Source organism: Python bivittatus, unplaced genomic scaffold (assembly GCF_059951505.1).
Source record: "Python bivittatus isolate LINGU-HERP-01145 unplaced genomic scaffold, Pbiv_v1 ctg000840_np1212, whole genome shotgun sequence".
Classification (NCBI taxonomy): Eukaryota; Metazoa; Chordata; class Lepidosauria; order Squamata; family Pythonidae; genus Python; species Python bivittatus.
Genome location: NW_028277113.1, coordinates 32,224,020 through 32,237,718, shown reverse-complemented (window position 1 = coordinate 32,237,718; position 13,699 = coordinate 32,224,020). Strand labels below are relative to the sequence as shown.

Sequence of the window (13,699 nt, the reverse complement as noted above, 5' to 3'; positions counted from 1 at the left end):
GGGATATGAACTTAATCCGTTCCGTGACTCTGGGCGTATCACGATTTGGTCGTAACCCGAAGGAAATTTCCCCATAGGGTTCAATGTAAATCCGGTTAATCCGTTCCGTCCTCCGAATCTGGTCGAACCCCGAAGCAAATTTTCCCATAAGGTTCAATGTAATTACCGTTAATCTGTTCTGGCGTCCGCGGACCACGCATCAGGGGTGGGAAAATGGCCGGGTGCCGCGCAGTGCGGCGGAAAAATGGCCGCGGACGTGTCAGGGGCGGAAAGATGGCCGCGGACCACGTGTCAGGGTGGAAAAATGACCGTACCCCGAGGCGGAGTTCGCACATCGAGGTAAATTTTTGCGGCCAGAGCTGGTCGTAACCCGAAAAGTTCGTTAGTAGAGGCATTCGTATCCTGAGGTACCACTGTATATATTAGGCAGTCTTTTCTTCGCAGCCTTAACTTTCTCACAGCGCATAATTTAAGTACACAGAATTACATATTACCTACATATTTTGCTCAGTGTATTATGGATTGATCATTTTTAAAAATGCCCTATTTTCATCATGTTTAATTAATACAGTGAGTAACAATAGAAGTCCCATCTCTAAATTAAATGGTTATCTCTTTTAATAGCATATGGTACATCCCCACAATTTCAGCCTCCTATTACTTTTTGTGCTGGAATGGACAAGCAAAAGGAGGAAAAAGGAAGTAATTTTATATACTGGAAAATCTGGAAAACCCAACCCAAACTGCGTTAGAAAGTTAGGAGCCATTAGTGCTTGTGCAGCACAGGCAGCTTATATCTGTGTATTGGTTTCCAGTGAGCAAGCAGTATCCATCTATCCAGCTTGTCGAAAGATTTGAGCCTTAGAGAGGTGGGACCTGAACATATCTTACCCAAGCCTTCTATCCAAATTCTGTATAAAATTTTCTGTATAAGCAGTGAAGCAGACATATACAGCCATATCATTGTCTTTTCATTTTTATGATTCTATTTCACAATCCCCCTGAAGTTTGTAATGAAGCATCAGGGCAGGAAAAAAATCATTGCACCCTGTGCTTTGCTTCTAACCCAAGTTTTTGATTATTAATGACAGGATCCTAAAATTACACCTCACAGATTCTGAAATTGAGTTTTTGAAAAAGCACAGTAGATGTAATTGGAGGTAAAGTATGAAGTTCCAGTGGAATGAGCTGTGAATGGAACCTGCAATAGAAATTGATCCCATCAGTTAGTTTTTTGCTCTGTTCTCTGGGAAAGAAACAACCACCACATGTTACTGACTGTCAAGGAAACGAGGACCATTGATTAAATAGGATGCTCAAGTGCCAGAGGCTACAACTAGACTAGCTGGTACCTAAGACTGTGAGCTGCAGCTGTCAGATTTCACTGCTTGATACCTAGATGAAATTGGCAGAAAGAGAGCGGCATAAAAAATATTCCAGGTGCCGTCAGGTGAATAGCAAAAAGGTACCAGAGAAAGCTTTAGGCATCACAGATTTTGTGCTCCTTAGGGAAGCAATTTTGGCCTCTTACTATGAATCAGTGGTCCTGGATTAGCAATGTGATTCATGCCATTCTGACCAATTTATAATAGGCTAGCATGCTGAGCTCTATGACTCCTTCAATCAAACTGTTATAAAGCGGGAAGGGTCTAGCTTTGTAATCGGTCCTTCCTTCTACAGAATTCCACAAAGTGAGAAGAAAATAAATATATCATGTAAGATTTATATATAATATACAAAATGGTTGCCCTACCAAGTAAACTGCTTTTGAGAGAGATTTAGAATGTAGCACATCTAAATCACACTTTCCTAGTTATGGGCTGATTCACTGAAGCTTGATTTTGTTATTTTGTTTTTCTGTTAATCTATTACAATGATGTTACCTCTTCTTATAGCTCATTCACTTTCAAACAGCCCACTGACTCAAGGTACATTCCACATAGTCTTCATTCTACCTATTCCAGAGACAAGATAGATGCAGTTGAGGCTTCATGGCATTCGGTCTTGGTCAGTAGAATGGAGGAATTAATTAGATGATATTCTGACACACTTTCAACAGAGATACAGAAATTTAGGATCTTCTGCAGTAATGAAATGCTCAAAAGAACAGAGCGCACATGGAGTCTCTGATAATTTAGAAAAGCTTTATTAATTACAACTGCTACACACACATACTCAAAATCATACTCTTGCTCCACTGCAAAACTGGCCAGAAGGTCGGGGAACACAGAAGCCTAAATAGAAGTCTTCCAACAAGTCAGTTTTCCTTTTTATCCTTTGTCAGCTGCATTTTGTCACACATTCCAGCATGATCCCATCTCATCTGTCCTTTTGATGAGCACTAGGTTGCTGGGTCATATGTGACTTGTTGCATGGCAGTTAACTTTCTTATCTCTGGTTGCTGTCATCTGGTCCTTGCCTGATTTCAAAATTGACTTCCTATCTCTTCAGTTGGCTTGCTTCTGTGCATGAATATATTCTTCTCTAGGGTCATATCTTGATTCTGTTCCATCTGTTTCTCCCAACATTTTAGATCTTACAGCATACTCTTCCCCTTGATATTATTTTGGCTTTATAACAAATTCACACATTCATTCACACTACTAACATACACATTAGTAATATTGATTTGCTGCAATCTTAACAATTATTGAGCTCAGGACTTCCAGGAGAGGCAAACTAAACATGTCTCCAAAAGAGCAGAGACAACAACTGTGGCAAAGACCAAAGAACCAGCAAGTAGACTGGTTCTACAGAACATCTCCAGAGAAGGAGAGGATGGGAGATTACTCACATGTGCTCCAGACAGCTGCTTCTCCATGGATTTGAGCGCTGGGAGACACAGGGATCAGTCATTATGCTCACAATCATGGCTGAGCCTTTTAAAGGACACTGAGTTTGCTAACCTCGCTTTCTAATCGCTTTTGGAAATTGCTTATTTAACTAAGGCTATTAGAGATCTTTGCAATGACAAGTTTGAAAAGCCACTTGGTGACTTTACCTTCCTTCTTAAACAAAAAAAAAAAATTAACCATAAGTTTAAAAATTGGAAATAAATGGCAAAAAGCTAAATAAGATTTTGATCTAAGAAAGTTATAAACAAATTAAGGGTCCAGACTAATCTGGAATTTTGAGACTTTTACTATAATATTTTGGAAATAATTAAATAAGAAACTTTAGGTGGGACACAAATTGTTTTGTCTATCTTAAGTCATAACAGATATATGATACTTTATGATTTCAGAAATTGGACTCTAGAGAGGGATAAAGATTCCAGGCAGAAAAGGAAAAGGAAAAAAAAGTGTAAACTTGCCTTTGGTTTTCAGTTAGAGATTTACAAAATGACACAAAACACTATAATATTTGAAATACTTCAGGAGATTTTCAAAGAATGGGGCCAGAAATTAGTGGCTACAGTGTCAGCAATGTCAGCAATGGTGTCTGCTTCCATGGATAGACTATGTCCAAAAAATGTTAATGAAAGAGTGACGGACGTAAAAACAAAACAAAACAAAACCTGATGCAGAAATAGTAGAACCAGAAATACTGGATAATAAAGAGTGTGCATTACAAGATAGAGAAGGCAGCTAAACTGGAAATACAAATGACAAGCCAAGAGAATGATCCTGATAAGGACTTTCTACTGGATTCACAAAGAAAGCTTCGAAAATCAAAGTGGAATTACAAATGATAAATCAAGAGAATGACCTGGATAATGACTTTTTACTGGATTTACAAAAGAGGTTTGCTAAAGCCTCGAAGAAGCCTTTGGGATGGGAAAAAGAAAAACTGAAGAGAGACCAAATCCAACAACAACATCTGAATGAATTAAAGATCAAGATTGTCAGAAGTAAAAGGAAGGAACATAAAGTTGGTTTGCTTGACCAAGGTTAAAATAACATACGTTTCTATAAAACTCTGGTGACCCTTCACAGACTTTTTGCTGACACCACCCCTTGTAAAGTTCATTTATGGATTTGCATATAGATAAGGGGTGGGTTATGGGAAGAAGAGATATTTGTTTGTAACCTTATAAGGGGTGAAGAGTTATCAAATTTATTTATATTTGTGATGAAGATCGGAAGTCACTTCTTTATTTCTTTTCTTTATCTTATTGTCTTCTTTTTTTCCTTTCTTTGTACTCTTTATTTTTTCACTGTATTTCTCCTTTTTCTGAGTTTAATTTGTATTTGCTTTTACTATTGTAATTAAAATTTTCAATAAAAATTGTATTAAAAATTACTGAGTTCACACAAATACTGTTTACAAATATATAAAATTGCATAGAAGTTTTATAGAAATAAAATCATTCTTCCAACCTATTAAACTATTGCACGACCCGTTTTTATTATTGCTATATTTTTATCCCGCCTCTGTCTCTCCCTCTCCCTTTTATGCCTAAGGGAGGCCTAAAACGAACTCACAGTCTCCTGGTTTCTAGGCCAGCACCTTAACCGCTATACCAAACTGGCTCTTTAGTTTCATATAATTTCTTCACCGTAGTTTGTTTATCATTGATCACTTCATGAACCTCTTTAGTAGCATCAGGAATAAAAATATAACATTCTTCTTTTATCAGAGTACAAACACTTTCTTTTGTGGTTATGTAATCTAAAGCCTGTCTGTTTTGTATGTCATTTATTCAATTGCAGCCACTTCCTTAAATAGGCCATAATAGCACTAATACCCCAATTTACTATGTCATTTGCAACTTCATATAAAATACAGTTCCATTTCTTGATTTCCTTAATTGTTCAGGCTACTCTTTAGTTTGGAATCATAATAGCAAAATTTATATCTATCTCAGTTATTGCTCTTTACTTCATCTATTACCTAACTGAAAGTCTCTCATAGAGGCAAATGTTATCAGTATAATAATCCCCTCCCCATCTATGTGGCAAATGTTTGTGTGTCTTGGCTCCACAAATAAAATATTGTCCCACTAAGCAGAGAACCCATTTTTTATAAGATATTGTGTATCAAAGTGCTAGGCTATAATATCCTGTGATATTATGATCTTGTGGTATCATAGCTGAAGTAACATTTCCATTGTTTGTTCAAGCTCCATTTGTAACGTAAGTCATATCACTAGACCTCCCTATGAATGTCAACCCATTATACTGTAAACCAGCATTTCTCAACCTTGGTAGCTTGAAGATGTGTAGAGTTCAACTCCCAGAATTCCCCAGCCAGCCATGTTGGCTGGTGAATTCTGGGAGTTCAAGTCCACACATCTTCAAGCTGCCAAGGTTGAGAAACACTGCTATAAACAATCCAGTCCAATGGGAGGCTGGTATACTCTAATATAGTCATTGACATTTCTGTGTATTATTCACTGTGTGTTTCTTTTAACTGTTATTTCAGTAGGGTTTAATTGATATACTAACATGGGAATCCCTCTATATGCATCTATGGGTATTTGATCACAAATCCAGCAATTGCTTATATTTAAATCTAAAGAATATTGCACTACAGTTTGTAAAAAAAAGTATTCCCTATGCCCCCACTCAAAAGCCTCCAAAATCAAAAACACCAAATACCTTCATGTTGAACGCTGAAAAATAGAAAGCAGGCAACAATGGTCATAAATCTTTGTGCCAATGTTGTACCAAGTGGAATTGACAAATTTTACTTTTACTTTCTTTAGCTTTTCTATACACTGTAGGAGGAGGCCCACGTTTAGTCTGTGATTGCCAAAAATCATAAAGAGTCTGGTACACCTTTTCAGACTAACAAATTTTAGGTAGGATTTAAATTGGGATAAGGCAGGGTAGAAGTACTTTTAATCTGTCTCACACGTAACCCAAATTTGTATAACCTTCCTGTCCTTCTCTCCTTCTCTCCCCTCCTCATCCCAATTTAAATCTATATCAGTTTAGCCACTCTTTGCATCTGATGAAGTGAGCTGTAGCTCACAAAATATTATGTATTTTAATAAAATTTGTTAGTCTGAAAAGGTGCTACCAGATTGTATCATTTGTATGGGATTTTGAGTAGTCCTATCTCTTCTAATGCATATTTCCTCTTTTGAAATTTTGAAATATTTTGGGAAGCCTCTAGATACTCTGCTGCAATAGATTGTTTTGTGGGTAAGATGTGCATATGTCCAGCTCCAGTTGTGTGCAGGCACAGCTATTTAATATGGGCATAGTCTAAGTAAACAGATGTATCTGGTTGTTGGAGTCTAAGCAATTGGAATGGAATCTGATGCTATCAGGCCTTTCAGAAATGAACATAGTGTGCCCAACATATTCCTCTTTTTAAACAATGCTGTTCTTGGAAAATACGTCTTTCATAGACTGGATAGAGACATCATCTAACTCATTTCCCTAATTACACTGCGCTTGAAAACCAGTTTTCAAACTTCAGTTGTTAAAACCAAAAATCTTTCTTTGTATATATTCTTGCATGGAATACAACGAACTTTTGATTGCAGGATACTCAGGAGAAACTGAGTATGCCAACCAAGGAACATCACCTGGACTGTGAAAGCATTGCTCCTTTTCTCCCACATAGAATTTAAGATGGGTGGGGAGCACTTTTGTATGGGTTATATGGGATCTAAATTTTCAGAGTACTTTGGAAATGTTTTTCCTCCAGGAATTTGGCCTGTGCAATGATCACCTCCTTCCCCTATTTGCATAGTGGAGTAGGAATGTACTTGAAAACCAACAGAGAGAGAGAAACAAGTTGAATATCATTACTGAATGGGAGATGCTAAGCTCTCATCCAGCCTCATTTTCACCTCTCTTCCTGTGTAACTAACCACAGAAAGGTGGGAAAAATTGAGTTTTCATGCTCACTATGTATATGACTTATTGCCTACTCTGACTGCTCAACAGATATACCTGACACCATCATTTTTGCATAGGTTAAATTCCTTTTTCACTTAAGATGGATCAGAACTAAGAATCAGGATTAGCAGTGATCATGGTTATTTGCACGAAAAGTTTGCTAGATCAGAGCCAATAGGACAAAAAACGGAATTGAGATGAGAAATATACAAGGAGTTTCACCGCAGACATCTGCCAAACAGATGACTGGAACTGGAAATTAGAGAAAGTAAGAAGGATTTAAGCTCAAAAACCTGAATGCTTCCTGAACAAAAAATGGTTGCTGAAAACAGTAGGTGTGAATATTAAGAGTATATAGCTTGTGATTTTTCTTGCAGATGGAAGAATCTTTGAACATCGCAAGCTTACAGAGATTCATTCCAAGCCAAAAGTGGGGGACTCTTATGGCAATTATTTAGAAAATTCTTAGTGAAAATACATTGATTAATAAACATGAGTTAGAACATGCATATTAATCTGTTTATTATAAGCATTTTCTGGCTCATTAAAACTTATCTTAGTGTACAGCTAGTGAACAAGGAAATTGTCTTTTATCTTCTTGAGTACTTTCATCTGAAATAAAAATCAGATTATTCTGCTACATTTGTATAATAACTCCACTGACTACGTTCTATAGAGTATTTTTGTAGACACACAAAGCAAGTCCACCCTATAGTATAATATAAGAGAATGGTATTTTTAAACTTCCATCGACTTTAACTGTTTGGACAGCATGAATAAAAAGAATATTTTGGTTTTCATGGAAGAGTCAAGGCAGTAACTGTCATAAAATTACTTTTAAAAAATTCCCTATGATACTGTCATCATAAAAATGACTTTAATATAACAAAACTAAACATAGCTCTTGTTGCTGTCTGCCTGTTGCTTGTTGGAGATCTCAGAAAAAAATGTTAAGCTGCTTCATCATTATTTGAGCTGCATGCATAAAGAAATATTCTTTATGGATATTCATTTCACTCTCCAACTTTTTTCCTGAGTTTGTTCAAAAATTAACATTAATTTTCTTGTACATGAAAATGTACGTATGTTTTCTACTTGACTTCCCTTACAGTAAAAATTTTAGAGTAAACATTTATTTTCCAAAACAGTTTTTAACCCTTTTCTATTCTATTTTATCACAGTATTCATGTAAAAAAAAATTAATCTGAGAATTGCATTGCAGTGTTTGGAGAAGCAGAAAATACAAACAATATTTACATTCCTATTCACAGAGTAGTTTGGAAAATTTAAATTAAGTCATTTCATACTAATACAAGAGCCTAAGCAAAGTTCCCCTTTAGTATCTTCAAATGCTTACGTTCAAATGTACGCCTTCACTTTTTTCCAGATCCTGTGCATGGTCCAAGAAAGCTTGAAGTTGTAGATATCAAATCCTGGCAAATCACCATCACCTGGGAGCCATTTGGGTACAATGTAACTCGTTGCCATAGATACAACCTCACAGTCCATTACCGTTACCAAGCTGGTGGACAGGAGCAAGTTAGAGAAGAAGTGAGCTGGGATACTGACAGTTCACACCCTCAGCACACCATTACTAATCTGTCCCCCTACACTAATATCAGTGTCAAACTTGTTCTTATGAATCCTGAGGGACGAAAAGAAAGCCAAGAAATTGTGGTACAAACTGATGAAGATGGTGAGTTTTAAAATGTAACGTTTGTAGCATTTAATATGAATAGAGTGAAATTCTGCTAAGAGGGTCTTTAAAAAGTGTTTTGCATGAGGGAAGTTCCCTGACAGTGTTTGGTGGCTGCTTTACTAGCAGTCCCAGTGAGAGTATTGTCTGTACAAGCACAAGCACACACAGACACCCGGAGACAGCCTTTTAACACAGCTGCATAAGTCTTCCAGAGGCTGTGGCTGTTTTAATGTTTCCAGAAGTGGCATTCCACTTATGCAACACCCTATGTGAAGTCTGCCTTTCTAAAACTTTGCCCAGCCCTAGAGTAGACACATATTTATAGAACTGCTGATTCATATTTGGTCAGGATGAAGTGAGTAAAGCCATGTGCAAGGAATGAAGTTGGGAAGTTAGCAATCAGCAATTGAAAAAAAAGCTTAGAATTTCAACTCAGGAAATGGTCCCATATAAGGGCTTTGACTTCTGTATACTGCAGTAGACAAACCCAATGAACATGACTTTATTCTTGTCGGTATACATAAATATGTAAGTGTATTTTGTTAAGAGAGAATCTATAGTTGAATGGACTGACATGAGAAGATATATTCAGATATGTATGCATGTATGCTATGGTTTTAGTAAAAAAGTTAAGTCATATCTCCAAAGAACCTGGTATTTCATAAAGAAAGCACTTCAGTCTCTTCTCAGGACAGTTTTTTCACACACTGAATGCAAATATCCATTTGCTCATTATGGGAAAATTTTGGAATAACAGGTACAGTGTCTTTTTAAATATTTTCTTAGCAGCAATAGCAAGAAAAACTAAAAAATCTCAGACCCCGTGAAACAAATCAATATGCCAGCATTTCTCAACCTTGGCAACTTTAAGATGTGTGGACTTCAACTCCCAGAATTCCCCAGCCAACTCTGGGAGTTGAAGTCCATATGTCTTAAAGTTACCAAGGTTGAGAAACACCGCAATATGCTATTCTTTAAATACAGAAATCAGCATTTACTTAGATAACATGTAGATATTTATTTACCAGATGCAATTGTAGAGTCTTCCATGCTGCAGAAGAACAACTGGAGACTTGAACCTATATATCTTGCTTTAATAATACCATGCAGTTGTAGAGTTCATTAGCTCTTCTAGTGATAGATCAACTACATGATTTTAACTATTTTGCTGAAGCAGTTCATAGGACAGAACTCTTCACCAGATGTTTTGCCACTGAAAACCATTGCTTCTTTAGAACTGCCTGAATACATCTTATGAGTGTCATTCAAAATGATTTCTGTAATCTTAACAATGAAAGGTCAGTGTTCCTAAGTTACAGTGTACTTTGTTAAACATCTGTATTCTTTTATCCATTAGTTCCAAGTGCTGTTCCACTTGAGTCTATCCAGGGAAATGCTTTTGAGGAGAAGATTTTTCTTCAGTGGAAGGAACCAGTACAAACCTATGGAGTGATCACTTTATATGAAGTATGTTAGATCATACTGTTTAAGTATGGGCTTGATTTTAATAAATATCATAAAGTACTCTTCTTATATATCTGATGGTTTGACCCATTGTTGCAGAATGCAGTTTTTAATTACACTCATGCTGCTTTAGCATTTTAATTAGACACCAGAAAATCACAGAGGAAAAATATAATGTAGTACATAACAATCTCAACATAAGGTGTTAATTTTTGGAACTTGTGATAGCTGTGCTGCTTGTACTTCCATAATATTTTTTGTCTGATAAGTGCAATAGGGTTATATGTGTGCCTCAACTCTACTTTCTAGGCAAATCTCTTTATCATTACACCCCCTTTATCACCTTGGGTGTGTAAACAAATTTTCTCCATCCCATCTCATTCTGTTCCCAAATTATTTTATGCCAACTCCTCTTTTCTACTAATTGATAGGAATCTAACAAGGTTGCAGTATTTTTATACTGTCACTTTGATTTGATACTATGGTCAGATATTTTTAATATTATATACCCATGAAGGGTTTATTCCTGATTCTTTCAAATTTACCTAGCAGAAATTAGGATTTTTTCATAGATCTTGAATCTCTGATAAAGTGATAAAAGGAAAGCAGGAGAGTTGATCTTTAAACAAACAGAATTTAATATTGGTTCAAGGTGACTTTTAGAGGGCTTGTTAGAAAGATCAAGGCAAGAAATATTCAGGAGACATCAACAAAGGAAATGTTTAATCCAGTTGCATTATATGGGAATATGTCTACTCCATATTAAAGCTGTCTTACCTGTTTCCTAACAAAATGATAAAAATACAATATGTGGATACTGTGCCATCCTTTCCAAGGATCTTGCAGTCATATTTTTAATCTGAGTACGTGTTGACCCTGAGACTTGAATAGCTGTAGAAAAACAGGAACATAAGAGACTTCTAATTCAAGGCAGCTTGTACAGAGAATCTTTCAATTCAGTACTGATTATTGGTAGACAAAATGAAGTAGCATTCACATATCTTCCTTCCCATGTTAGAGGTCACTGTTTTTCCCTATAAACTCTTTGCAGACTTTGTAATAAAATAAAACTTACCAGGATTATTAAACTCTGTTAATTATCAAGCCTGGAGTATTATTCTGGCCAGTCATATACATGAATACATGGGTTTTACCAAAGGTAGACTAGCCTAATATTGAAGGGTAAAAAGAGAAAGAGAATCTAATGCTGACTATTATTCAGTGGTGTGCTGGTAAATATTTAAGAACCGTCTCTGCTGGCTCCATGGTTGCCGCCATGCCACACTGCTAGCCATGAAGCAGCTGATCGGCACACTAGGCATAGCTCGGCTCTGCTTTCAACCTGCTCAAAAAATTCTAAAAATTTAACAATAGTCTCTCGCGAGCCAATACGAGCTGGTTACAGGACACCACTGCCATTACTGCATTTTTACAATTTTATTATAACAGAAAATAATAGAACATCTCATTTCTTAAAATGCAAATTCAACAAAATTATATGTTATTTGTTAGTTTAACAGAAGTACTGTAGGGCACCTCTGCCCTTAGATATCTTGGGTAAATATACTGACAAAGGATTATACATATTTTGTTGTCAGCCTATAATCACTGTCAAATCTCTTATCTGACCAAATTAGCATGTTTTTTACTTCATCTGCAGAAAGAGATGTTGAAATGCTATGGAAAAACAAAATAAAAGAAAAATATCTAATTTGGCTTTACAAAGCTTTCAAGTTTTACAACTAGTTGTGAAAAGCTATTTTATTATAAAAGAAGAGATAATTTACTGTGGAAAAATCCCTAAAACTGACTACATTAGATAATTAAAATTTTCTTGGTAATGAAAAAGTTATTCTTCTTGTGATTTATTTTATGTCTAAACCAGCCTTTCTGAGCTACGATTCTGTGAGAGGTTTCTATGGCTTCCACTTGTAGTGGCAGGAACTTTTACATGCCCTCACTCAGCTGCTGGCCTGCTGTTTTGCTGTTGTAAATGTTGTAAAATGTGGATTGAATAGGTTAGAAGTTAATTGTATAGTGATTTTTTAAAAATGTTTATGCCGGGGTTCCCTGAGACCTGAACATTATTTCAAGAATTCCTGCAGGATAAAAATGTTGAGAAAGGCTGATCTAGACCATCTAAATCCATAGTCTTTCGAAACAGAATGAGAAACAACATAGGAGATATAATGGGGAAATATTATGCAAGAATTGCCTCTGAAGAAGCAGTTTGTAGCTGAAACAAAATTTTGTGAGCTGTACTATCAGTCAAGCCTCATAAGCTTGAAAAAAGGTGTTTATTCTGAATGCTTTTGAGCATTGAACAAGGCAAACTATTTTGTTACAACTTTCAAACAAAACATGGCTATTTCAAGAATAGTGATTGCAAGTATTCTGTCTGTTCTACATCCCATGGTTGGAGTGTTATCTTGCCTCTTGCAATTATATTGTTGTTCTTGGGTTTTTTGCTTGTTTATTTAACCTAGCTAATATAGCACCAGGACTTCCAGGTAATTCCTTAATATTAGCATTGGCTTAGACTGGATGGAATGATTAGGAATGTGGGGAGAAATCAGAAAGCACAGTAGTGTCAATTTACCTTGCCAGAAATGAATCTACCTATCCAATTCAGACATCTAGAAAGGGTCTTTTGAGAGTCCCTCCCCCAACGAGGTACATGGGATATGGACTAAGTAGTAGGACTTTTGTAGTAGCTCTTGCTCTTTGGGTCTCCTCTCCCTAGAGGTTCATGCCCCAACCTTGCTTGAATTATTTTAACAGGTTAAATGTATGCCTTTAGTTGATTGTTGGGTGGCCATCATATTGTCAATTATATTGTTTTTAATGCTTGATACTGTTTATTTATCCAATTCATTTTTGTGCTTTGTTGTTAACCTCCCAGAATCCATTTAGAGTGGAGTAGCTTACAAATATTCTTAAATTAATTAAATAAGTATGATCAAACTATTGCATTCTCATAGTAGTTACAATTGTAATCTAAGCTCCTGTGCCTAAAAAAATAACTCATCATACTTTTGTTTGAATCTGTGTTCTATCATTGTATTTCAGATTTGAAACCCTTAAGAGTAAAATAACTTATCACAAGATGTCGACATTGCAGTCTAAAAGATTTAATGAATTAAAATGCAATCTTTGTCCAACTTCTGATGATATTGGTATTCTTTTGCAGGTCACATACAAGGCTGTCAGCTCCTTTGACCCAGAAATAGATTTATCAAACCAAAGTGGACGGGTTCTAAAGCACGGGAATGAGACACATTACCTGTTTTTTGGACTGTATCCTGGAACTACTTATTCTTTCACTATACGAGCCAGTACAGCCAAAGGGTTTGGACCACCTGTAATAAGTCAATTCACCACAAAGATATCAGGTATCATTTAAAATCAGCAACATTTCCATTATGATAAATGTTACATCAGTTTTAAATTGTTTAAAATTTGTAAATTTTACAACTTTATTAAGGAGGACAGGAACATGAAATTAAAATATATTTCCTTTCTAAACAATGGTATCTAAACATTTTTGTACACATCCCTTTCTATACAAAAGTATTATTGATATGAATTTATGTAACTGAATTTTAAGAATGTTGAGACAAACTAAGATAATCAAACATGAAAACATTCAACTCATATCTATATTAATAAAAGGTGGGTTTTTTGGTCAATTTACAAGTTTCTGATCATTTTTAGATTATTTAGTATACAACATCTTTCCCCT

The 13,699-nt window shown here is 35.9% G+C and overlaps 1 protein-coding gene across 6 annotated transcripts in view; it reads left to right on the top strand.

Moving 5' to 3' along the window:
- Positions 1-13,699, top strand: part of PTPRM (protein tyrosine phosphatase receptor type M) — a 526,420-nt gene that overhangs the window by 283,173 nt on the left and 229,548 nt on the right. For all 6 annotated transcript variants that reach the window (XM_088130895.1, XM_088130898.1, XM_088130896.1 and 3 more), the window contains exons 8-10: positions 8,182-8,490; positions 9,851-9,960; positions 13,148-13,349. In XM_088130895.1, the coding sequence (XP_087987021.1) occupies positions 8,182-8,490; positions 9,851-9,960; positions 13,148-13,349 (621 nt within the window). The remainder of the gene's footprint in view (positions 1-8,181; positions 8,491-9,850; positions 9,961-13,147; positions 13,350-13,699) is intronic.